A 27,808-nucleotide genomic window follows, 5' to 3' on the forward strand; every position below is an offset into this window, starting at 1 on the left:
TATTCTTAAATGAGGTGTTCTGTGCCTGCTCTCCCAACTGGATGTAAAAGGTACTGTGGTATTATTCAGAAGAACACCTAGGCAGTTGTACCCAGTGTCCTGGCCAATATTTATCACTTAATCAGAATCACCAAGATGGATTACCTTGGCATAATCACTGCTGGGATTGTGGGAGCTTACTGTGCACATCTTGGCTGCAGCATTTCCTACATGATTGGAGTGATATCCTAGAGCTATGTATATGTAACACAAATTAAGTAGGTGCATTTTGTTTGCTTGAGGATCTCTGGTGGGTTTATTTACAAGCAGTGGAGCAATCTCTAGACGATCCTGTTGTCTAGGTTACTACAGTGCACAGAGAGACCGTGGCCCCTGGTTACATGATGACACCCAGCTATGTGGCTCATGTGCATGTTGAGCTTCTTAAAGGGACATCATTCTTAAAACAATATTACAACAATTACAACAGTAACTAAACTTCAAAAAGAAAGTAACTGGCTTCTAAATTCTTTGGGGCATTCAGAGGTCATGTCAGCCGTTACATCTATGCAAGTTTTTTTTCTTAATTTAAAGGTCTGTCCCCTTCATATCCTGTAGATCTGGGGTTTCTATAAAGTGATATTCTTCATATTGTTGGTCAACGTCACAGCAAATGAACCCAGTCTGATAAAACTCAGCTCCCTTTCACTTCAGCATCTCCAGATCAACAGAGATAGAAATGAAAGACAGAAAAGTAAAAAGCAAAAGTGAAAGGCAGAGGGAACGGGGGCTGGCGGCAACTAAGGCCATAGTCCAAAAATATGAGTAAAAATGTTAAAAAGAGAAGCCTAAAGACAATGTATCTGAATGCACAGGGCATTCACAATAAGGTAGACAAATTAACAACACAAATAGATGTAAAGGGGTCCAATATGATTTCAATTACAGAGACATGGCTACAGGGTGACCAAAACTGGGAACTGAATGTCCAAAAGTACTCAATATTCAGGAAGGACAGGCAAAAAGGAAAAGGAGGTGGCATGGCAGATTTAGTTAAGGAGGAAATCAGTGCAATGGTGAGAGAGGATATTGGCTCAGAAAATCTAGTTGTAGAATCAGTCTGGGTGGAGCTAAGATGTAACAGGGGCAGATAACTCCCATTAGTGGGAGTTGTCTATAGGCCTCCAAACAGTGGGGATAAAGTAGGGGACGGCATTAAACAGGAAATTAAAGGTGCATGTAACAAGGGTGCTACAGTAATCATGGATGACTTTAATCTACATAAAGACTTTACAAACCAATTTAGCAATAATAGTGTGGTGGATGAATTCATGGAGTGTGTACGAGATGGTTTTTTAGACCAGTATGTCAAAGAACCGACTAGGGAATAGGCTATCCTAGATTTGGTATTGTACAGTGAGAGGAGGTTAATTAATAATCTTCTGTGGGGCCCTTTAGGAAAGAGTGACCATAACATGATAGAATTCTTCATTAGGATGGAAAGTGAAGTAGGTTAATCCGAAACTAGAGTACTAAATCTAAACAAAGGAAACTATGAAGGTATAAAGTGCGAGTTGGCTAAAGGTCGATTGGGAAACTTCATTAAAAGGCATGACGATGGATAGACAATAGTTAATATTTAAAAAACGAATGTATGCATTGCAAAATTTATACATTCCTTTCTGGCACAAAAAAATAACAGGAAAAGTGGCTCAACCATGGCTAACAAAATAAATTAAGGATAGTATTAGATCCAAAGAGGAATCATATAAAGTTGCTAGAAAAAAAAGCAAGTCTGAGGATTGGGAGCAGTTTAGAATTAAGCAAAGGAAAACCAAGAGATTGATTAAGAGGGGAAAAATAGAGTACGAGAGTAAACTTGCAAGGATAAAAGCAGACTGTAAAACCTTCTATAAGTATCCATTTTGGTAGCAAAAACAGGAAGGCAGATTATTATCAGAATGGCTATAAATTGAGAGAGGGGAATGTGCAGCGAAACCTGGGTGTCCTTGTACACCAGTCGCTGAAGGTAAGCATGCAGGTGCAGCAGGTGGTAAAGAAGGCAAATGGCATGTTGGCCTTCATAGCCAGAGGATTCGAGTACAGGAACAGTGATGTCTTGCTGCAATTGTACAGGGCCTTGGTGAGACTACACCTGGAATATTGTGTGCAGTTTTGGTCTCCTTATCTGAGGAAGGATGTTCTTGCTATTGAGGGAGTGCAGCAAAGGTTTACCCGACTGATTCCTGGGATGGCAGGACTGGCATATGAGGAGAGAGTCAGTCGATTAGGATTATATTCGCTGGAGTTCAGAAGAATGAGGGGGGATCTCATAGAAACCTATAAAATTCTAGCAGGACTAGACAGGGTAGATGCAGGAAGGATGTTCCCAATGGCGGGAGAGTCCAGAACCAGGGGTCACAGTCTGAGGATATGGGGTAGGCCATTTAGGACTGAGATGAGGAGGAATTTCTTCACCCAGAGAGTGGTGAGCCTGTGGAATTCATTACCACAGAAAGTAGTTGAGACCAAAATATTGTATGCTTTCAAGAAGGAGTTAGATATAGCTCTTGGAGCAAAAGGGATCAGAGGGTATGGGGAGAAAGCGGGACCAGGCTATTGAGTTGGATGATCAGCCATCATCATATTGAATGGCGGAGCAGGCTCGAAGGGCCGAATGGCCTACTCCTGCTCCTAGTTTCTATGTTTCTATGTTTCTAAGCATGTAAAAAGAAAAGAAAAAGATTAGTGAAGATAAATGTAGGTCCCTTACAGTCCAAAACAGGTGAATTTATAATAGAGAACAAGGAAATGGCAGAGCAATTAAACAACTACTTTAGTTCTGTCTTCACAGAGGGAGACACAAATAACTTCCCAGAAATACTAGGGAACCAAGGGTCTAGTGAGAAGGAGGAATTAAAGGAAAGTAGTTTTACTAAAACAATAGTGCTGCAGAAATTAATGGGACTGAAAGCCAATAAACCCCCAGGGCCTGATAATCTACGTCCAGGGCACTAAAGGAGGCGGCCGTGGAAATAGTGGGTGTGTTGGTTGTCATCTTCCAAAATTCTGTAGATCCTGGAACAGTCCCGGCAGATTGGAGGGTGGAAAATGTCACCCTACTTTTTAGAAAAGGAGGGAGGGAGAAAACAGGGAATTACAGACCGGTTAGCCTAACATCAGTAGAAGGGAAAATGCTAGAGTTTATTATAAAGGATGTGATAACAGGACACTTAGAAAACATCAACAGGGTTAGGCAAAGTCAGCATGGATTTATGAAAGGAAAGACAAACCTACTGGAGTTTTTTGAGGATGTAACTAGCAGAATAGATAAGGGAGAACCAGTGAATGTGGTGAAATTGGATTTTCAGAAAGATTTTGATAAAGTCCCACATAAGAGTTTAGTGTGTAAATTTAAAGCACATGGGATTGGGGTAATATATTGATATGGATTGAGAATTGCTTAGCAGACAGGAAACAGAGAGTAGGAATAAATGGGTCTTTTTCAGAATGGCAGGCAGTGACTAGTAGGGTTCCACAGGGATCAGTGCTTGGGCCCCAGCTATACACAATATATATCAATGATTTGGATGAGGGAACCAAATGTAATATTTCCAAGTTTGCTGATGACACAAAATTAGGTGGGAATGTGAGTGGTGGGGAGAATGTTAAGAGGCTTCAAGGCGATTTAGATAGGTTGAGTGGGCAAATACATGGCAGATGCAGTATAACATGGATAAGTGTGAAGTTATCCACTTTGATAGGAAAAACAGAATGTCAGAGTATTATTTAAATGGTGATAGATTGGGAAATGTTGATGTACAAAGGGACCTGGGTGTCCTTGTACACCAGTCACTGAAAGCAAGCATGCATGTGCAGCAAGCAGTTAAGAAGGCAAATGGTATGTTGGCCTTCATTGTGAGAGGACTTGAGTACAGGAGCAAGGATGTCTTACTGCAGCTGTACAGGGCCTTGGTGAGACCCCACACCTGGAGTATTGTGTGCAGTTTTGGTCTCCTTACTTAAGAAAGGAAATACTTGCCATAGAGGGAGTGCAGTGAATGTTCACCAGTCTGATTCCTGGTATGGCAGGATTGTCACATGAGGAGAGATGGGGCTGACTAGGCATGTATTCACTGGAGTTTAAAAAATGAGAGGTAATCTAATTGAAACATGTAAAAATCTGACAGACTGGATGCAGGGATGATGTTTCCTCTGGTGAGGGGTCTAGAACAAGGGGTCACAGTCTCCAGGATACGGGGTAGACCATTAAGACTGAGATGAGGAGAAACCTCTTCACTCAGAGGGTGGTGAACCTGTGGAATTCTCTACCACAGAGGCTGTGGGGGCCAAATCACTGAATATATTTAAGAAGGAAATAGATAGATTTCTAGACTCTAAAGGCATCAAGGGATATGGGGGAAGAGCGGGAGTATGGCGTTGAGATAGAGGATCAGCCATGATCATATTGAATGGCGGAGCAGGCTCGAAGGGCCGAATGGCCTCCTCCTGCTCCTAGTTTCTAGATTCAAAGGGTCCTACAGGTACTTCCAAAGCAAGGGGAGTTCCTTCCATGTGTGATGTAGACTCCAATGGGAATGTTTTCACCCTCTTTCAGGCCCAATTGGCTGCACTCCTGCTGCCCCTCCCCTCCAAGTTTAACAATGTGAAGGACAACTGTCAGGTTCTCCAAATCAGGATGTTGGGCAAGACTGAATTCAACATAAAATGATCAGCTTCCTGTTGTATAAAAAAACATTTTCAGGGCCTTGTTGGTAATTTCGCTTTCTTTTCCTACGTGTCTCCTTTTGATTGGTTTTCTTCTTGGCAACGCTGACTTTAATCTCAGCTTCCTCTTCAACTTCCCTATTGGCCAGACTGGGCTCAGGTATGAGCTCAATTTGAGTGAACTCGGTGGTTGAGTCTTCCAGCATTTACTTATCTGTCGGCTCCTTTGAAAACACAGAGGTCTCTAGTTTTAAAACTTCTTGGCTTTCACGTAGCTGATTCTTCAGCTCTTCCATTTCTTTTTTATATTTGTTGTTGTTTCCTGGAGAATTAAGTATTGTTGTGCTTTCTTGGCTAATTGATTCTTCATCTCGGCTAGAGATATGCTGAGTTCCTTCTGTCCATCTTCATACCTTTTTAGTGGTTCAAACTGGGATCTGATCAATTTGGCTGTGACCAGGAACATGTGCTACAGCAGATTTGTTTGGAGGTTTGTGCAATCTCTCCCACGCCTCAATTCCATTCCCGACGCTGTCTCTTGATGTGATTGGTGCCTTCCTGAATGAAGCATCTCCATTTGAGTTGGTCACAAACCAGAGACTCCAGGAGTCGGTGGGAGGTTTCATCTTCTCAGGGATATTTTGAGGACACCCCTCGAACGTTTCCACTGTCCTCCTGGGAGTCTCCGGCCGTGAGCAAGTCCTGGGTAGAACAGCTGCTTCGGGAGTCGGATGTCAGGCTTACAAACAACATGTGCCCTCCCTCCTTCAGCTGGGGTTTACCATTGGATTAACCATTGGCGCCTGTGATGGTTCTAGTGGTAGCTTCAGGAATTACTGACAGCAGGTTTGTGGCATCATCAAACTCTTGAAATTGTCGCTCTGGCTGGAGATGTCTGCACAAGTGACGTCCCAGAATCCCGGTGGCATGGTGTGAGCTGGTGTGAGCTGGTGTGAGCTGATGTGAGCTGGTGTGAGCTGGTGTGAGTTGGTGTGAGCTGGTGTGAGCTGGTGTAAGCTGATGTGAGCTAGTGTGAGCTGGGGAGCCCATCAGGGGGACAAAGCCCAAAGCCCAGGATACTGCCATGTGACCCTGGGCAGTGAGAGTGGGCAGCGTGTGACTACAGTCTGTCAGTCAGCGGGTGACTACAGTCTGTCAGTCAGCGGGTGACTACAGTCTGTCAGTCAGCGGGTGACTACAGTCTGTCCGTCAGCGGGTGACTACAGTCTGTCAGTCAGCGGGTGACTACAGTCTGTCAGTCAGCGGGTGACTACAGTCTGTCAGTCAGCGGGTGACTACAGTCTGTCCGTCAGCGGGTGACTACAGTCTGTCCGTCAGCGGGTGACTACAGTCTGTCCGTCAGCGGGTGACTAAAGTCTGTCAGTCAGCGTGTGACTACAGTCTGTCAGTCAGCGGGTGACTACAGTCTGTCAGTCAGCGGGTGACTACAGTCTGCCTGAACCTATTCCTCGTCTGACATGTGTACTTTTCTGAATCGACCAAATAAAACAAAAGAAGCAATTAATAAATCAACACACAGGTCAAATTTACAAATTAAAGAAATGACCCCTAAAAAGAGGACTGTAAAATAAACAACAAAATCACAAAGGAAACTTACAAATATGAAAGTAAAATGTGATTTTGGGGGATCACAATGTACCTCAGGCCCCATAGTGCCCACTGACGCCTGACATTTCTACACAGACTTTCCACCCCATCCCTCCAGCATTCCCAGCATTGACAAACACCCTACTGCTTGGTTATTTTTATTTTAATCAGACGGCTGTACCCGGGCACCCACTGGAACCACAGTCAGTCTGCGGCCCTTCAAAGCAGCTACTGCTGAATCCTCACCCCTCCCACCTTCCCCCCACCCAACCCGACCCGGGCTCAGACCCCTGTCTCTCCGCTTGCCCCCACCACCTCCCCCTTACACACATGGGGGCTCCTGAAGGACAATCCCTTGAGCACACACACAGACAGACAAACACAGACAAACACAGACAGACAGACACACACACCGACACACACACACAGACAGACACACACACCGACACACACACACAGACAGACACACACACACACACACACACACAGACACACACACACCGACACACACACAGACAGACAGACACACACACACACACACACACAGACAGACACACACACACAACCATCTTCAGCTGCTTCATCAATGACTTTCCTTCCATCATTAGGTCAGAAGTGGGGATGTTCGCTGATGATTGCACAATGTTCAGCACCATCCGCGACTCCTTAGATACTGAAGCAGTCCATGTCCAAATGCAGCAAGACCTGGACAATATCCAGCCTTGGGCTGACAAGTGGCAAGTAACATTCACGCCACACAAGTACCAGGCAATGACCATCTCCAACAAGAGAGAATCTAACCATTTGACATTCAATAGCATTACCATCGCTGAATCCCCCACTATCAACATCATTGACCAGAAACTGAACTGGACTAGCCATATAAATACTGTGGCTACAAGAGCAGGTCAGAGGCTTGGAATTGTGTGATGAGTAACTCACCTCCTGACTCCCCAAAGCCTGTCCACCATCTACAAGGCAGAAGTCAGGAATGTGATGGAATACTCCCCACTTGCCTGGATGAGTGCAGCTCCCACAACACTCAAGAAACTGGACACCGTCCAGGACAAAGCAGCCCACTTGATTGGCACCACATCCACAAACATTCACTCCCCCCACCATCGATGCACAGTAGCAGCAGTGTGTACCATCTACAAAATGCACTGCAGGAATTCACCAAGGCTCCTTAGACAGCATCTTCCAAACCCACTACCATCCAGAAGGACAAGGGCAGCAGATAGATGGGAACACCACCACCTGGAAGTTCCCCTCCAAGCCACTCACCATCCTGACTTGGAAATATATCACTGTTCCTTCACTGTCACTGGGTCAAAATCCTAGAACTCAAGGGCAATTAGGGATGGGCAATAAATGTTGGCCTAGCCAGTGATGCGCACATCCCATAAATGAATAAAAAACTCACACATACATGAACACATATGTACATACACACACATACAGACACACACACATACACACACACACACATACACATACACACACACATACACACACACACACACACACACACACTTACAGACACACACACTCCAGGTACTGAAAGGCAGCTGACTTGGGTTCCGCTCTCTGGTCTTCAGTAACCCTGACCTGCTCTGCTCTGATGATTATGTTAGCAGGTTCCGCATTGTAACATTGGCTGCGCGCTGTCCATCCCCAGAGCCATGGCCTCACACTCCACATCTGCTTCCTGCAGACGCACCGATCTCCCCACTCGCTCACATTACACTCACCTCACAGACTGCCCCATGAACCTCCCACCAAACAAAATAACAGCCAGAGACATGATGGTCACTATTCCATCACTCACCTGTACTCTTCTCCACAACCGTACATCAGAGCCTCACCTGCTCAGTGGGTAAAAACAGGTAACCATGTTTTTGAGTGAGTATGTATATGTGACCTGCATCAGTATCATTTGTTTAAATGCTTAAAATAACGTCTCAAAATTTCTCGGATTGCTCTCAGTAGCCACCAGGAGATCAATGCCGATTCCAGGGGATCCCCAGCCATTCTGGGACAGTTGGTGAGCCTATCCCAGCGGAGCTGGCGTTGAGTGATGTGCTTTGGGTAGGATGCTAATGTTGGACCACCTTTCTTACCATTGGATTTACATATCAAACTCCCTCTTCAATGTATCTGTTACTAATCTCAGTCACTCCCAGTAGCAGCAAGTTCCACATTCTCATCACCCCCTGGGTAAAGAAATCTCTCCTAAATTTCTTTTGGATTTATTGGTGACTATTTTGTATTTATGACCTGTAGTTATGGAGTGAAAGTGAAAGGTTCACCAGACTGATTCCTGGGATGGCAGGATTGTCGTATGAGGAGAGATTGGGCCGACTAGGTCTTTATTCACTGGAGTTTAGAAGAATGAGAGGAGATCTCATTGAAACATATAAAGTTCTGACAGGGATGGACAGACTGGATGCAGGGATGATGTTTCCTCTGGCTGGGGGTCTAGAACAAGGGGTCACAGTCTCAGGATACGGGGTAGACCATTTAGGACTGAGATGAGGAGAAACTTCTTCACTCAGAGGGTGGTGAACCTGTGGAATTCTCTACCACAGAGGCTGTGGAGGCCGGGTCACTGAATATATTTAATAAGGAAACAGATAGATTTCTGGACTCTAAAGGCATCAAGGGGTATGGGGAGAGAGCGGGAGTACGGTGTTGAGATAGAGGATCAGCCATGACCTGAAAAGGGAGAATGTGCAAGGTTACAGGGATAAGGCAGGGGAGTGAGACAGGGTGGAATGCTCTTTCAGAAAGCCAGTGCAGACTCGATGGGCTGAATGGCCTCATCCTGCGCTGTAAAGATACTGTGATGATCATATTGAATGATGGACTAGGCTCAAATGGCCTACTCCTATGAAAACATCTATGTTCACTCAAACTCTTTCATAATTTTGAAGACCTTGATTAGCTCCCCCCTTCCAAATTCTTTTTTTATTCATTCATGGGATGTGGGCATCACTGGCTAGGCCAGCATTTATTACCCATCCCTAATTGCCCTTAAACTGGCTTGCTTGGCCATTTCTATTAATTATTGTAATCAAATTCTACCATCTACCCTGGTAGGATTTGAACCCGGGTTCCCAGAGCATTACCCTGGGTCTGTGGAACACCAATGCAGCAGCACTACCACCACACCATCACCTCTCATAAAATAAAATCTAATAAAGATACTTTCCAAATACTAAACCACCTAGCTTGAGTGTCAATTATTCACCAAGCTACAGGATCAATCTACAAGCTATGTTTAATGTTGATAAATGTGAAGTGATACATTATGGTGGGAATAACGAGGAGAGGCAATAACTCATGGGTACAATTCTAAAGGGGGTACAGGAGCAGAGGGAGTTGGCTGGGGCTGGCGGGTGGGGGGTATATATCTACATAAGTTACTGAAGGTGGCAGGGCAGATTGAGAGAGTGATGAATAGAGCATACGACATTCTGGGCATTAGAGGCAGAGAGTACAGAGTCACAGAGTCACAGAATTGTTACAGTGTAGAAGGAGACCATTCAGCCCATTGTTTCTGCACCAGCTCTCTGAACATTTTAACTTAGTGCCAATCTCTTGCCTTTTCCCTGTAACCCTGCACATTGTTTCTCTTTAAATAATCATCCAATCCCCTCTTAAATGCCTTGATTGAACCTTCCTCCACCACTTCCAGTCAGTGCATTCCAAACCCTAACTACTCACTGTGTGAAAATGTTTTTTCTCATCTCGCATTTGCTTCCTTTGGAAAACACTTTAAAACTGTGCCCTCTGGTTCTCGATCCATTTACGAGAGGGAACAGTTTCTCCCTATTTACTCTGTCCAGACCCCTCATGATTTTGAAAACTTCTATCAAGTCTCCTCTTAGCCTTCTCCTCTCCAAGGAAAACAGTCCCAACTTCTCCAATCTTTCCTCATAACTGAAGTGTCTCGTCTCTGGAACCATCCTCGTAAACCTCTTCTGCTCTCTCCCCAATGCATTCCCATCCTTCCTATAGTGTGGCAACAGAACTGTACACAACACTCCAGCTGAGGTCTAAAGAGTGTCTTATGTAAGTTCATCATAACCTCCCTGCTTTTGTACTCTCTGCCCCTATTAATGAAGCCGAAAATACTGTATGCTTTAGAAACAGCTCTCTCTACCTGTCCTGCTGCCTTTAATGATTTATGTACGTATACACCCAGGTCTCTCTGCTCTTCACAAGAAGTTATGGTGAACCTGTATAAAACACGGGTTCAGTCTCAACTGGAGCATTATGTCCAGTTCTGGATGTGACACTTTAGGAAGGATGTGAAGGCAGTAGAGTGTTGGTTCCAGGTATGAGAGACTTCAGTTATATAGATAGATTGGAGTTGCTGAGACTGTTTTCTTTGGAGAAGAGAATACAACAACGACAAGGGCAATTGCAGCCTTGTTGACCCTGCAAAGCCCTCCTTACTGACATCTGGGGGCTGGTGCCAAAATTGGGAGAGCTGTCTCACAGACTAGTCAAGCAACAGCCTGACATAGTCATCCTCACAGAATCATACCTTACAGATAATGTCCCAGACATCACCATCACCATCCCTGTGTATGTCCTGTCCTACCGGCAGGACAGGCCCAGCAGAGGTGGTGGCACAGTGTTATACAGTCAGGAGGGAGTTGCCCTGGGAGTCCTCAATGTCAACTCTGGACCCCATGAAGTCTCATGGCATCAGGTCAAACATGGGCAAGGAAACCTCCTGCTGATTACCACATACCGCCCTCCCTCAGCTGATGAATCAATGCTCCTCCATGTTGAGCATCACTTGGAGGAAGCACTGAGGGTGGCAAGGGCACAGAATGTACTCTGGTTGGGGGACTTCAATGTCCATCACCAAGAGTGGCTCGGTAACACCACTACTGACCGAGCTGGTCGATTCCTAAAGGACATAGCTGCTAGACTGGGTCTGCGGCAGGTGATGAGGGAACCAACAAAAGGGAAAAACATACTTAACCTCATCCTCACCGACCTGTCTGCCACAGATGCATCTGTCCATGACAGTATTCAGGATACCCTCCACCATGTTGTGTGGCACTGCCACCATGCTAAATGGGATAGATTTCAAAAGATCTAAAAACTCTAGACTGGGCATCCATGAGGCGCTGTGGGCCATCAGAGCAGCAGAATTGTACTCAAACACAATCTGTAACCTCATGGCCCGGCATATCCCCCGCTCGACCATTACCCTCAAGTCTGGGGATGAACCCTGGTTCAATGAAGAGTGCAGGAGGACATGTCAGGAGCAGCACCAGGCTTACCTAAAAATGAGGTGTCAACCTGGTGAAGTTAAAACACAGGACTACTTGCGTACCAAACACCATAAACAGCAAGTGATAGACAGAGCTAAGCATTCCACAACCAACAGATCAGATCTAAGCTCTACAGTCCTGCCACATCCAGTCATGAATGGTGGTGGACAATTAAACAACTCACTGGAGAAGGAGGCTCCACAAATATCCTCATCCCCAAAGAAGGAGGAGCCCAGCACATCAGTGCAAAAGGTGAGGCTGAAGCATTCGCAACAATCTTCGGCCAGAAGTGCCGAGTGGATGATCCATCTTGGCCTCCTCCAGAGGTCCCCAGCATCACAGGTGCCAGTCTTCAGCCAATTCAATTCACTCCACTTAATATCAAGAAACGGCTGAAGGCACTGGATACTGCAAAGGCTATGGGCCCTGACAACATTCCAGCAATAGTACTGAAGATTTGTGCTCCAGAACTTGCCGCGCCCCTAGCCAAGCTGTTCCAGTACAGCTACAACACTGGCATCTACCCGGCTATGTGGAAAATTGCCCAGATATGTCCGGTACACAGCAGGACAAATCCAACCCAGCCAATTACCGCCCCATCAGTCTACTCTCCATCATCAGTAAAGTAATGGAAGGGGTCATCAACAGTGCTATCAAGCAGCACTTGCTTAGCAATAACTTGCTCACTGATGCCCAGTTTGGGTTCTGCCAGGGCCACTCAGTTCCTGACCTCATTACAGCCTTGGTTCAAACATGGACAAAAGAGCTGAACTCCCGAGGTGAGGTGAGAGTGACTGCCCTTGACATCAAGGCCGTATTTGACCGAGTGTGGCATCAAGGAGCCCTAGCAAAATTGGAGTCAATGGGAATCAGGGGGAAAACTCTCCGCTGGTTGGAGTCATACCTAGCGCAAAGGATGATGGTTGTGGTTGTTGGTGGTCAGTCATCTCAGCTCCAGGACATCACTGCAGGAGTTCCTCAGAGTCGTGTCCTCGGCCCAACCATCTTCAGCTGCTTCATCAATGACCTTCCTTCCATCATAAGGTCAGAAGTGGGGATGTTCGCTGATGATTACACAATGTTCAGCACCATTCGTGACTCCTCAGATACTGAAGCATTTCATGTCCAAATGCAGCAAGACCTGGACAATATCCAGGCTTGGGCTGACAAGTGGCAAGTAACATTCATGCCACACAAGTGTCAGGCAATGACCATCTCCAACAAGGGAGAACCCAGCCATTGCCCCTTGATGTTCAATGGCATTACCATCACTGAATTCCCCATTATCAACATCCTGGGGGGTTACCATTGACCAGAAACTGAACTGGACTAGCCATATAAACACTGTGGCTACAAGAGCAGGTCAGAGGCTAGGAATCCTGCAACGAGTAACTCACCCTGACTCCCCAAAGCCTGTCCACCATCTACAAGACACAAGTCAGGAGTGCAATGGGATACTCTGCACTTGCCTGGATGAGTGCAGCTCCTGCAACACTGAAGAAGCTTGACACCATCCAGGACAAAGCAGTCCGCTTGATTGGCAGCCCATCCACAAACATTCACTCCCTCCACCACTGACGCACAGTAGCAGCATTGTGTGTACCATCTACAAGATGCACCACAGGAATTCACCAAGGCTCTTCAGACAGCAACTTCCAAAACCACGACCACTACCATCTAGAAGGACAAGGGCAGCAGACACATGGGAACACCACCACTTGCAAGTTCCCCTCCAAACCACACACCATCCTGACTTGGAAATATATCGCCGTTCCTTCACTGTCACTGGGTCAAAATCCTAGAACTCCCTCCCTAACAGCACAGTGGGTGTACCTACACCAAATGAACTGCAGCGGTTCGAGAAGGCAGCTCACCACCACCTTCTCAAGGGGCAATTAGGGATGGACAATAAATGCTGGCCCAGCCAGCGAAGCCCATATCTCATGAATGAGTTAAAAAAAAAGCAGGAGTAGGTCATTCAGCCCCTTGAGTCTACTCCACCATTCAATACGATCATGGTTGATTTGATTGTGGCTGAATGTCGCTTTCCTTGCTAACCCTTTACTCCCGTGTCAATCAAAAATATGTCTAAGATTGAAAGGACACTTTCAATTCCAAAGGGTAGGTCGGGAGTAGTTCAGGAGAAACTATCCCATTGATGGAAGGGTCACAAACCAGAGAATTGCCAATTTAAGGCGATTGGCAAAAGAAGCAACAAAGACTTGAGGAAAAACTTATTTATGTAGCAAGCGGTTCAGATTATGGAAAGCTCCACTTGAGAGGGTGCTGGAGACAGATTCAATTGTGGATTTCAAATGGGAATTGGATTATCATCTGAAAAGGGAAAAATGGAGAGCTATGGGGAAAAGGCTGGGGAGGGGCACTAAGTGAGCAGCTATGACAGAGAGCTAGCAGAGCCATGGTGGGCCGAATGGCCTTCTCTGTGTTATAACCATTCTATGATTCGAAACACAGCACTTTTCATGGCACCATTCCTATGTAACTAATACTAAAGTACCCTTTGTTTTCTCTGTTAGGGAAATGTCCGAGTCCATTGAAGAATAGAGACTTTGTTACCCTGCGATCTTGGCTTCCTCTGGGCAGTGACTACATGATCATTAATTACTCAGTGAAGCACCCAGTGAGTATCACTACATGAAGAGGTCCTCCTGTTCAAGGTGAAGGATTGTGTGTTCATTGCTTTTGAAAAGAACTGACATATGACATTAGAAAATTCAGCATGTCTGGCAGCATCTGTGGAGAGAGACAGAGCTCTTCTGAAGAAGAGTCAAACAGACTCGAAACGTTAACCCTGATTCTCCCTCCACAGATGCTGCCAGACCTGCTGAGGTTTTCCAGCATTTTCTGTTTTTGTTATCATATATAACATCAATAAATATAAAATCCAGGGTACAAGTGGAGGCCTTTCAGGTGGAGAAGGTTTTATAGCAGCTGGTTAAACATTACTCACTGTTAGTTCAATGAATTGGAAATGGTGAAACTGTCCAATGTCTATTCTATATATTGACGAAAGCTTCCAGACTGTGTCCCAGACTGTAGATTAATTCGAAATTGCATTCTCTGCCCCTCCGAGGATCGTTACCTTGTCGTGTTGGTGGGGGGGCTTGTGTGATCCTGTGAACCTTGGAGCTATGTGGTCTGGAGGCGAGAACTCCTGTTGGGTCTCCCTTGGCTACGAGGTCCAAGGTGAGGTTCCAGGCAAAGAGTGATCCACCAAAGACCCCCATGATGGTTCTAAAAATAACACATGGAATCTCGCCCGGAACAGGGATATCGGGTCCCACCCCTGGAATCAGGCCTGGGGGTGAGGTTCACTTGTGAGCACCTGATGGCCGGGCCACCCACCTAACCCGGTCGGGCTCAGCCAAAATGGCTTTGTGGGGCCACCTTGTGGACCCACCACTCGCAAGACAAAGGGTGGGGGCCGGGCGCAATGCTAGTGTGGCAGTGAGTAAGAGCGGGACTGATCAATGCTAGTGTGGCAGTGAGTGAGAGTGGGACTGATCAATGCTAGTGTGGCAGTGAGTGAGAGTGGGACTGATCAGTGCTAGTGTGGCAGTGAGTGAGAGTGGGACTGATCAATGCTAGTGTGGCAGTGAGTGAGAGTGGGACTGATCAGTGCTAGTGTGGCAGTGAGTGAGAGTGGGACTGATCAATGCTAGTGTGGCAGTGAGTGAGAGTGGGACTGATCAATGCTAGTGTGGCAGTGAGTGAGAGTGGGACTGATCAATGCTAGTGTGGCAGTGAGTGAGAGTGGGACTGATCAGTGCTAGTGTGGCAGTGAGTGAGAGTGGGACTGATCAGTGCTAGTGTGGCAGTGAGTGAGAGTGGGACTGATCAGTGCTAGTGTGGCAGTGAGTGAGAGTGGGACTGATCAGTGCTAGTGTGGCAGTGAGTGAGAGTGGGACTGATCAGTGCTAGTGTGGCAGTGAGTGAGAGTGGGACTGATCAGTGCTAGTGTGGCAGTGAGTGAGAGTGGGACTGATCAATGCTAGTGTGGCAGTGAGTGAGAGTGGGACTGATCAAGACGGAGTAAATGTTGGCAATGGAAACTGGCTCTTGGGATGTGGAATGTCACCTCACTGGTGGGAAAGGAGCTGGAGCTGGTGAAGGAGATGGAGAGGTACCGATTAGTTATAGTTGGTCTCATCTCCACACATAGCATTGGCTCTGGAACCAAACTTCTCGATCGAGGGTGGTCTCTCTCCTACTCTGGAGTAGCCCCCCCACCGTGAGAGGCCCTGGGTGGATGTGGGGACACCCACCACTCCCCAGCTGAGTCCCACCCAGTTGAGCTTGTCCCAGTGGACGAGGGCATCGCCTCAATGAGGCTTCAGGTCTCAGAGAGGAAAACTTTGACTGTTGTTTGCGTTTATGCACCAAACAACAGCTCGGAGAACTCGGCCTCCTTAGAGGTAGTGGGATTGGTGCTCGATAGGGTGCCACCTACCGACTCTGTTGTCTTACTGGGACTTCAACACCTACGTGGGGAACGATGGGGATGCCTGGAGAGGGGTGATAGGGAGAACGGCCTCCCTGATCTGAACCCGAGTGGTGAGTTGTCATTCAATTCCTGTGCTAGTCATCAATTCTCCATAATGAACACCATGTTGGAACACAAGGATGTTCATAAGTGTAGCCGGTAATTGAGCATCTACGGTCAAAGGCCGATGATTGATTTTATAGTTGTGTCATCGGACCCAAGGCCATATGTTCTGGACACACGGGTGAAGAGATAAGCGGAGCAGTCAACTGATCACCACTTGGTGATGAGTTGGATTTGGCATATGAGAGGCCTAAACGTGCTGTGAGGGTCACCTGGGAATATCTGGCGGACGTTTCTGTGCGAAATGATTTCAACTCCCATCTCTGGCAGAAGGTTACTTATATCCTGGGTGAGGTCCAGCACATTGAGTCTGAAAGGACCATGTTCAAGACCCCAATCGTTGAGGCAGCCACGAAAAGCTGTGGCTTGAAGGCAATTGGTGTCTGTCATGACGGCAACACTAGGATCTGCTGGTGGACGCTAGTGGTGAAGGCGGTGTGGCTAAAAGAAGGACAGGATTGGCAGCTCAACTTTCCTGGTTATAGGGTATTCAGACGAGATAGAGAGGGGTTAGAAGAGGAGGGGGGGTCACAATATTGATCAAGGAATCAGTTATAGAAGTGAGGAGGGATGATATCTTGAAGGATCATCAAATGAGGCCAAATGGATAGAAGTAAAAAACACAAAAGGGGTAAACACACTGTTGGGTGTGTACTATAGGCCCCCAAACAGTCAGGGAGAGATAGAGGATCAAATATGTAATCAAATTTCAGAGAAGTGTAGAATATTAAGGCAGTAATAGGGGATTTTAACTACCCAAATATTAACTGGGATAGTTGTGGTGTACAAGGTAGGGAGGGAGCAAAATTCTTAAGTTGCATCGAGGAGAACCTTTTTAGCCAGTACGTAGAAAGCCCAAAAAGGGATGGGGCAGTTCTAGACCTAATATTCGGAAATGAGCCCGGACAGGTGGAAGGTGTATCAGTAGAGGGGCATTTTGGAGATAGTGACCATAAATCAGTTAGATTTGGAATAGTTATGGCAAAGTATAAGGTTGGCCCGGGAATAAAAGTTCTAAACTGGGGAAAGGCTAATTTTACTAAGATGAGATACGATTTGGCCCGAGTGGACTGGGAGCAGCTACTTACAGATAAAACTGTGTCAGAGCAGTGGGAGGCATTCAAGGGGGAAATAGCGAGAATACAGGGCAAATATGTTCCCATAAAGACAAAGGGGGGACCAAGTCTAGAGAACCCTGGATGTCAAGAGACATAAAGGTTAGGATTAAGTAAAAAAGAGAAGCTTATGGCAGATACCGAGGGCTCAATACAGCAGAGTCCCTAGAGGAGTATAAAAAGTGCAGGGGGGAACTTAAAAAGGAAATTAGGAAAGCTAAGAGAGTGCGTGAGAAAGCATTGGTGGGGAGAATAAAGGAAAACCCAAAGGGTTTTTTAAAATATATAAAGAGCAAGAGAATAACTAGGGAAAGAGTCGGGCCAATTAGGGACCATAGAGGTAATGTGTGTGCGTGGACCCGGAAGACGTGGGTACAGTCCTCAATGAATACTTGGCATCGGTCTTCACAATGGAAAAGGACGACGCAGGGATAGACATCAGGGTGGAGGACTGTGAAATATTAGAGGAAATTAACATTGAGAGAGAGGAGGTACTAGCAGGTTTAGCAGCCTTAAAAGTGGATAAATCCACAGGCCCGGATGAGATGTATCCCAGGCTGTTGAGGGAGGCAAGGGAATAGTTATCAGGGGCCCTGGCAGTAATTTTTAAATCCTTTCTGGCCACAGATGAGGTGCCAGAGGACTGGAGGACTGCTAACATTGTCCCATTATTAAAAAAAGGAGGAAGCGATAGACCAGGAAATTACAGGCCAGTCAGTCTAACCTCGGTGGTGGGCAAGTTACTAGAAAAAATTCTGAGGGACCAAATATATCTGCACTTGGAGAGACACAGATTAATCAGGGATAATCAGCATGGATTTGTTAAGGGAAGGTCATGTTAGACAAATTTGATCATATTTTTTGAGGAGGTAACCAGGAGTGTTGATGAGGGTAATGCATTTGATGTGGTCTACATGGACTTTAGCAAGGCTTTTGATAAGGTCCCTCATGGCAGACTGGTCAAGGAAGTAAGAGCCCATGGGATCCAAGGCAAACTGACATGTTGGATCCAAAATTGGCTGAGAGGCAGGAAGCAGAGGGTGATGGTAGAGGGATCTTTCTGTGACTGGAAGTCTGTTTCCAATGGGGTTCCGTAGGGCTCGGTGCTGGGGCCCTTGCTGTTTGTGGTGTACATAAATGATTTGGACTTAAATGTAGGGGGTATGATCAAGAAGTTCGTGGATGACACGAAAATTGTTAGGGTGTTAAATAGTGAGGAGGATAGCTGTAAACTGCAGGAGGATATCAATGGACTGGTCAGGTGGGCAGAGCAGAGACAAATGGAATTCAACCCGGAAAAGTATGAGGTAATACACTGGGGGAGGGCTAACAAGGCAAGGGATTACACTATGATGGTAGGACCCTGGAAAGTAGCAAAGATCAGAGGGACCTTGGTGTGCATATCCACAGATCCCTGAAGGTAGCAGGGCAGGTAGATAAGATGGTTAAGAAGGCATATGGGATACTTGCCTTTATTAGCCGAGGCATCGAATACAAGAGCAGGGAGGTTATGCTGGAACTGTATAAAACGCTGGTGAGGCCACAACTAGAGTACTGTGTGCAGTTCTGGTCATCACATTATAGGAAGGATGTGATTTCACTGGAGAGGGTGCAGAGGAGATTTACCAGGATGTTGCCTGGTCTGGTGGGTCTGAGCTATGAGGAAAGATTGGATAGGCTGGGGTTGTTTTCCTTGGAGCAGCGAAGGTTGAGAGGGGCATAAAAGCAAAATACTGCGGATGCTGGGAATCTGAAACAAAAGCAAAAATTGCTGGAAAAACTCAGCAGGTCTGACAGCATCTGTGGAGAGAAAGACAGAGTTAACGTTTCGAGTCCGTATGACTCTTCTTCAGAGCTAAAGGGAAGTAAAAATGTGGTGAAATTTCTATTGTTTGAGGTGGGTGGAGCAGGTGAAGCTGGATAGAGGGCCAGTGATCAGTGGAGGCAAAGGAGAGTTTGCGAAAGATGTCATAAATAAAAGGTCAAAGGTGTGTTGATGATGGTCATAGTGGCTAAAGTTGTTGTTGAAGGTTGAGAGGGACCTGATAGAGGTGTATAAGATTATGAGGGGCATAGATAGGGTGGATAGGAAGGCACTTTTTCCACTAGTAGAGGGGTCAATAACCAGGGGCCATAGATTTAAGGTGAGAGGTAGAAGGCTAAGAGGGGAGTTGAGGAGAAATGTCTTCAACCAGATGTTGATGGGAGTCTGGAACTCACTGCCTGAAAGGGGGGTTAAGTCAGAAACTCTCGTAACATTTAAGAAATATTTAGATATTCACTTACATTGCCATAGCCTCCAGGGCTATGGGCCAAGCGCTGGAAAATGGGATTAGTGTCATCAGATCTTTGATGACCAGTGAGGACACGATGGGCGGAATGGTCTCCTTCTGTGCTGTAAATGTCTATGAGTCTATGAGGCTGTCAACTCGAAGAAGGAGGCCTCCTGGGCAATGCTGGTGGATGGGTCTCCGGATTGACCTGTGAGGTGCCGGCAGACCGGGAGGGCTGATGGCTGATGAAGTGAAAGCTCGAGTTTGCGAGGAGTTTGGAGAGGCCATGGAGACTGACTCTCGGACAACATCAAAGCTGTTCTGGCAATCCATTCGTCACCTTGGCAGGGGTCAGCAGGATGTCACCCAAACTATTCTCAGCAAGTGTGGGGAGACACTGACCACAACTGGGGAGATCGCTGAGAGGTGGAAGGAACACTTTGAGAAACTCCCCAACCCGGTGAGCACACCCTCATTACAGGAGGCAGCACCAGAACCTTCCAGTGAGATCGGATCTATCGCTGTTGCTGAGGTCGCTCCGATGGAGAAGGACCTCTGTAGCAATAAGGCAGCAGGGGTGGACAAGATTCCTCCGGCGATGTTGAAGGTGCTGGACAATGTTGGGGTGTTGTGGGTAATGTCCCTCTTCAATGTTGTGTGGAAGGCAGGGGCAGTACCACTGGATTGACAAACTGGTCACCATCCAGAGGGTGTGTTCCAACTATCGAGGGATCACACTCCTCAGCCTCCCCGGGAAAGCCTACGCCAGAGTGTGGGAGAGGAGACTTTGTCCATCAGTCAAACCTCAGATTCAGGAGGAACAATGCAGATTCCGGCCTGGCCCTGAAACACTGGGCCTGCTCTCTGCCTCTCACCGATATTTGAGGGTTTGTGGGAATTTGCTAATCCGGTGTTCTGTAGACCTGGAGAAGGCATATGACCACACTCCTCGGGATATTTTGTGGGAGGTGGTGTGGGGATGTGAGGTGCTGGTGCCCTTTCTGCGCACTATCAGGTCTCTCGATTCGCAGAGCGAGAGTTGTGTCCGCATTCTCGGTGTTACAGTGAATTTGTTCAAGGTGGGTGTTGGATTCCGTGGAGGGTGGGTCTTATCTCCGTTCATGTTTATGGTTTTCATGGACAGGATATCAAGTCGAGGTATGAGAGAGTATCCAGTTTGGATCTGCTGTTTGCAGATGATGTTTGTGCTTCTTGCCCCATCCGACTGTGATCTCCAGCGCGCTCTCGAACGTTTCGCTGCTGAGTGTGACACGTCTGGGATGCAGATCAGCACCTCCAAATCTGAGGTCATGGTTCTCTCCCGGAAAAGAGTGGGTTGCTCACTCTCCAGGTGAGGGGGGAACAGCTTTCCTTAGTGGAGGAGTCCAAGTATCTCAGGGTCTTGTTGACGAGTGATGACAGGGGGAGAGTGAGATTGACCCGCAGATCGGTGTGACGGCTACAGTTCTCCGGGCGCTTTACCGGGCTGTGGTGGTGAAGTGGGAGCTCTCGGTTCACCAGTCAATCTACATCCCCATCCTCACCTATGGTCATGAACTATGGGTAATGACCGAAAGGATAAGGTTGCGGGGACAAGTGGAAATGAGGTTTCTCCGCAGGGTTGCTGGGCGTATTCTCTGGGATAGGGTGAGGAGTTCGACAATCCGGGAGAGCCTTGGAGTAGAGTCGCTGCCCCCCCAAATCGAGAGGGGCCAGTTGAGGTGGTTCGGGCACCTGACAACGATGCCCCCAGTAGGATCCCACTGGAGCTGTACCAGTCACGGCCCACTTACAAGAAACCCGTCCTGCACTCCAAATTTATTACAATTTCCAACTCAAGACTGGTGAGTGATTGGGGGGGACTTGCAGGTGGTGGTGTTCCCATGTGTCTGCTGCCCCTGTCACTTTAGGTGGTAGAGGTCATGAGTTTGGAAGGTGCTGTCGAAGGAGCCTTGATGAATTACTGGTCCCTCACGGGCTCCCTTTCTCGACCGCGTGCCCCTCTCCCAAGGTCTGAATGCCCCCCCCCGACCTGCCCCGGTTGCTCCCTAACCCCCACTGGCCTTTTCAAGCTGATCACCCCCTTGCACATCCCCATTGTACAAAGAAGGCTTTTTATTCTTCAGGGACTTGTGCATTTGATGATCCTTGTAATACCTATTCATGGATTCTTGCTAAAATTAGATCCTGATTTGTCCAATTCTTTACCTGTCCCCCGCAGACTGGTGCGGAGTCCAGGAAATTCAACGCAAGCATTACCTCTGGAGGTACTGGAGCGTGTGTAATAGTATCTGGCAAAGGGAGATGACTGAGGGCATCTGCATTTGTTATTTGCACGCCCAGACGGTGCATAAAAGTAAATGTCATATGTTGACAAAATTAAAGCCTACCTTTGAATTCTAGCAAAGGCTATCAGTGGGATTACCTTACCTTCACTGAACAAACCTGACAGTGGTTTGTGATCTGATACTATGGTGAAATGTCGACTTCAATACAAATATTGACGGAACTTTTTTGTTCCAAATATGATAGAACAGCCTTTTTCAATTTGCGAGTAACCTTTCTCAGCTCAGAAAGGGTTCTGGAGACATATCCAACTGGCTTTTCAGATTTGATTTCTGTTTTCTGGTTTTGTGTTAGCCACAGGGTTTTTTCTCATCCTTCATTTTCATTTCACAATCGGCCAAATTCCTCTCTGGTGAAATCTTAATTTGGTTCAGTTCAGGGGTTGAACTTCCCATTCACATTTTGGAAAGTTCCGTGATTTCCTTCTAATGCCTCTTTTGTCTCAGTCAATTGATTCTTCAATTCTCCCGTCTCCTTTTTGTATCTTTTGGCTTCCTCTTGGAACACCGAACACTGTTGGGTTTTGATTCCAACTGTTTCTTCAGTTGGTTCGGATGTGGCACTGCATTCGTTTCGCTTCTTTTAATGATTTTCCCGTGGAACCAACTCTGACCTGAGGGATCCGTGCTTCCTGTGAAGATCCTTCGATCCTTCTATCTCATTCCGAAAGACACCATCATCTTCCCTTTTCAACTCAGGATTTCTCCTTGCCCTGACCTGAAAACCTTTCGACCTGTTTAGTTTGATTTCTTTCAACCAATCACAGCCCAGAAGGCTAGGTCCTTCCCCTGTTACAACAATTATTAGCAGCTGAGCTGCCTGTTGTCTGTATGATACAGGCACAGAGGTGATGCCTTTTGCTTGTATTGCTTCTCCTGTGTATGTTTTGAACTGAGCAGCGGTTTTCTCCAAACTCAATGGCTGGTACCTTCTCTGAGATATTTAAAGATGTTTTCTCCCATCACTGTGGTCAACCCTCCTGTGTCCACCTCCATGAGCAGAGGCTAACCATTTACTTGAAGTGTAACAGTGCTTGGTTCAGTTTTCCTGGCCTTCAGATTGTGTAGGGAATAAACGTCAGCCTCAGTAACTTCTGACTCATCGATATTGTGCACTTCATTTAACTGGACCTGCTGTCTGAATGGCTGTCTGAATGGCTGTCTGAATGGCTGTCTGCATCTAGTCCTGTGCTGTTTAACAACATGTCCTTTTTTGTGGAGGTAATGACATTCTGCCTCTAAATCTGTAGACTTCGGGTGTATGATTTCCCTCACAACGGAAACACTTTAACTTCTGGGTCACAGCTGAGCTGCTTCCAGTGTTTCTTTTTGTTTCTCTAGCGGTAGAGACCATGTCCCATTTCACTGTAGCCCCCCTGATCTTCGCGCCTCGCCCAGTGGCTGGTTCCCACCCCAGCTGCAAAACGGCGCCATGTTGCACCCCCTGCGAATCCCTCGGTGCTCTCCATTGCTAGCGCTATCTCCCTGGCGCACTTCAGCTCTATCTCAACTTCTGCAAGCAAATACTGCAAAACCAAACGATCTCACTACGTCATTTAAAGTATCACCGAAGTCACAGTGCTCTGTTAACTGTTTTAACTTAGCGGTTTACATTGTGATCCACTCACTGGGAGTCCTTACTCGAGAATTAAACTTGAATTTTTGTATGATCACTGAGGGTTTAGGTTGAAAATGTCCTTTCACAAGGTTGGCTAGCTCAGTGAAAGATCTGGAATTTGGTGCGTTCAAAGCCGTTAAGCTACAGATTAAGTTATAGATTTTGCTCCCACAGACATTTAGGAGAATTTCTTCCTGTTTCTCCTCCGCTGTTATTTTGTTAGCTACAAAGTAGAAACCTAACCGCTCAATGTATTGACTCCAGTCCTCAACGGACAAGCATATGGGTCAATTCTGCCAAAGAGAGGCATTGCTGGTGAGTATAATTTTCTTTCTTTCTTCCCTTAAAATATTGGAATACTCACATTCACGAGGTGAGGTGCTCCATTGACGCTTTTTATCCTTGTCACCAATTGTAATAAATTTGGAGTGCAGGACCAGTTTCTTGCAAGAAACAGTAAATTTTAGTTACAGACTCCAGGTGAGGCTACAGCTTGTTCCAAGACCAAGGCTAAGAAGCTCCACCCCTAAGATTCCCCACGCTTAGGGCTGATTCGTCTATATAGTCACATGATCCCCATAACAGTAAGAAATGATTTAACTTACAATTACTACAGAAATATATCACCATTCCTTCACTGTCACTGGGTCAAAATCTTGGCACTCCCTCCCTAACAGCACAGTGGATGTACCTACACCACATGGACTGCAGTGGTTCAGGAAGGCAGCTCAACACCACCTTCTCAAGGTCAACTAGGAATGGGCAATAAATGCTGGGCCCAGCCACACATCCCATGAACGAATAAAATAAATGATCGGGGGTGGGCCCATCTGAAAGCGTGCTGGTGGGGGTCAGTAAAATTCTGTCCCAGGGTTGAATTTGATGACAATTTCTCTCAACACTTAGTGTATTTATAATAGATTTGACTCTAACAATTCCAGGACCGTGCATGATCCAGGCACCCGGAATCAGTACATTTCATTTGATAATATTTCTGGGTCCTAGTAGTGTCTGTGTTTAAAGCTTCCTAACCCTGAGTGCTCTATTCTCCCCTGGGTGAACTCCATTGATATTTGCATTAAACAAGATGCTGACATCAAGACTTTGGAGACGTTCTGAGAAACAGATCTTCAATGGACTGGCGGATGACAAGGCACACAATGTGAAGCGATTGTGTCCATGGCTGGAGACAGCTCGCTGCTGGGAAGAAATGTCCTGTTTCAATTCCAGATTTTTTTTACTGATGTTGCTGTCGGTTTCTTTATTTACAGAAATATCCTCCGAAGAAGGACATAGTGCGAGCTGTCTCCCTCCAAACTGGCTACTTCATCAAATCGAATGGAACCAACAGTTGCACCCTGTACTATTTAACCCAGGTGGACCCACGAGGTTAGTGCAGGAGGCAGCCAGGACATTCCAATCCTCTGCCACACACTGGTTTGGAAAGCTGTCTTCCCAATGGACTGATGCATAGATTATAGCAATAGTTCACGATATTTTCTTAGAGCAGCTCATTCTGGAACCAACCAGAGAGCAGGTTATATTAGACTTGGAATTGTGCAATGTGGCTGGATTAATTAATGATCTCAGAATGAAGACACCCTTAGGTAGCAGCCACCACAATATGACTCAGTGTTATGAGACAGCCTTTCGGTAAAGCTGAATTATTTAAAAATTCCAGAGGGAAACTTTAAACAACTGTCAGAACCTATAATTTTAAGTGTTATGTTTGAGATGCGACTCTAAATTCAGGAATCAGACCACCAGTTCTCGAGGTTTTACATTAAACTAAATGAAACATTTTATTAATTTACACAGGTTAAAATATATATATATATACACATGGCTACAAATTACTACTATCATAACTTTTAACAAATCCCCAAAAGAATCTCCATTATGGCTACAGCAACCCATAGACTTAACCAAACACAAGGGAAAGCATTTTGACCTTACAAATTCACAATGAGGTTCTTTTCACTTTGGTTCCTGTGGGGCCAGTTGGAGGCTTACAGCTGCCTTTTGATCTCACATTGCCTCAGCTCTACAGACCCAAAAACTACCCCATTGAATATTAATTCTCATTGTATCAACAACCTCTGAACTAAACCTCTCTAACAATAAAATCCCTTTCATAGTACCAACTTTATTAGTAATAAACATATTGCTTGGTAGCTGCTAGAAAGGCATCAGTTTTCACCCCACTACTTGAAAGCTCTATTCAAAAAATGTAATTGCACACTATCTCTCTTACATATCAAAACTAGTACACATCAAAGCACCCAGGATAGCTGGCTTTAATCCAATTAAGACACCCCCACAGACTAAAGCTCTATTTTAAAAGAAAAATATTTCCAATAATATTATATACATTAATGGCTTCATGACAGTCCCACATAAGAGGCTCATGGGCAAAATTAAAGCACATGGGATTGGGGGTAATACACTGGCATGAATTGAGAATTGGTTGACAGACCAGAAACAGAGAGTGGGAATAAATGGGTCTTTTTCCAGATGGCAGCTGGTGACTAGTGATCAGTGCTTGGGCCCAGCTATTCATGATATATATAAATGACCTGGATGAGGGAACCAAATGCAATATTTCCAAGTTTGCTGATGACACAGAACTGGGAGGGGTTGTGAGTTGTGAGGAGGATGCAAGGAGGCTTCAGAGCGATTTAGACAAGTTGTGTGTGTGGGCAAACACATGGCAGATGCAATATAATGTGGATAAATGTGAAGTTATCCACTTCGGTGTGAAAAACAGAAAGGCAGAGTATTATTTAAATGGTGATATATTGGGAAATGTGGATGTACAAAGGGATCTGGATGTCCTTGTACACCAGTCAATGAAAGTAAACAGGCAGGTGCAGCAAGTAATTCGGAAGGCAAATGGTATGTTGGCTTTCATTGCAAGAGGGTTTGAGTTCAGAAGTAGGGATATCTTACCGCAGTTATACAGGGCCTTGGTGAGACCATATCTGGAGTATTACGGGCAGTTTTAGTCTCCCTACATAAGAAAAGGTAAACTTGCCATAGAGAGAGTGCAGTGAAGGTTCACTAAGCTGATAGTGGGGATGGCAGGACTGTTGTATGAGGAGAGATTGGTTCGACTGGACCTGTATTCACTAGAGTTTAGAAGAACGAGAGGGGAACTGATTGAAACATATAAAATTCTAACAGGGCCAGACAGACTCAGGGAGGATGGATCCCAGGTTGGGGAGTCCAGAACCAGGGACCCCAGTCTCAGGATTCGGGGCAGGCCATTTAGGACTGAGGAGAGGAAAAATTTCTTCACTCAGAGGGTGGTCAACCTGTGGAATTCTCTACCACAGAAGCTGTGGAGGCCGGGTCACTGAGTGTATTCAAGAAAGAAATTGATCATTTTTTGGATACTAGGGGCATCAAGGGGTATGGAGAGAAAGTGAGATTATGGCATTGAGATAGAAGATCAGCCATGATCATGCTGAATGGCAGAGCAGGCTCAAAGGGCTGAATGGCCTACTCCTGCTCCTAATTTCTATGTTCATGTTTCTACTGTGTGTCGGTGGTGGAGGGAGCGAATGTTTGTGAATGGGGTGCCAGTCAAGCGGGCTGCTTTGCCCTGGATGGTGTTGAGCTTCTTGAGTGTTGCTGGAGCTGCACTCACCCAGGCAAGTGGGGAATATTCCATCACACTCCTGACTTGTGCCTTGTGGATGGTGGACAGGCTTTGGGGAGTGAGGAGGTGAGTTACTCACTGCAGGATTCCTAGCCTCTGACCTGCTCTTGTAGCCACAGTATTTATATGGCTAGTCAGGTTCAGTTTCTGGTCAATGGTAACTCCCAGGATGTTAAAAGGTTGGTAAGGTAGTTGACCCAGCCGACTGTGCGACAGTTAACTGTCAATCACCTGAAGCCTGATTAGGGCCTGAATAGGGATTAATTACTATTTGAAGCTTAACTAGTGGTGAGAAAAGTCAGCTGTATTTAAGAAAGGGACAATCTGGAACCACCCTACAGTGTGCTCGCACACGGACAGGAGAGCGAGCACATCCAGAGTGGGGCACATCCAGAGTGGGGCACAGCCAGAGTGGGGCACAGCCAGAGTGGGGCACAACCAGAGTGGGGCACAGCCAGAGTGGGGCACAGCCAGAGTGGGGCACATCCAGAGTGGGGCACATCCAGAGTGGGGCACATCCAGAGTGGGGCACATCCAGAGTGAGGCACAGCCAGAGTGGG

The 27,808-nt window shown here is 46.3% G+C and overlaps 1 protein-coding gene across 1 annotated transcript in view; it reads left to right on the top strand.

The window, feature by feature from the left end:
* The window catches only part of stard15 (StAR-related lipid transfer (START) domain containing 15), a 142,209-nt gene that overhangs the window by 89,654 nt on the left and 24,747 nt on the right, over positions 1–27,808 (top strand). Inside the window, exons 3-4 of the mRNA XM_078551242.1 lie at positions 14,147–14,250; positions 24,859–24,976. Coding sequence (XP_078407368.1) covers positions 14,147–14,250; positions 24,859–24,976 — 222 coding nt within the window. The remainder of the gene's footprint in view (positions 1–14,146; positions 14,251–24,858; positions 24,977–27,808) is intronic.

This window comes from Cetorhinus maximus, chromosome 10 (assembly GCF_964194155.1).
Source record: "Cetorhinus maximus chromosome 10, sCetMax3.hap1.1, whole genome shotgun sequence".
NCBI lineage: Eukaryota > Metazoa > Chordata > Chondrichthyes > Lamniformes > Cetorhinidae > Cetorhinus > Cetorhinus maximus.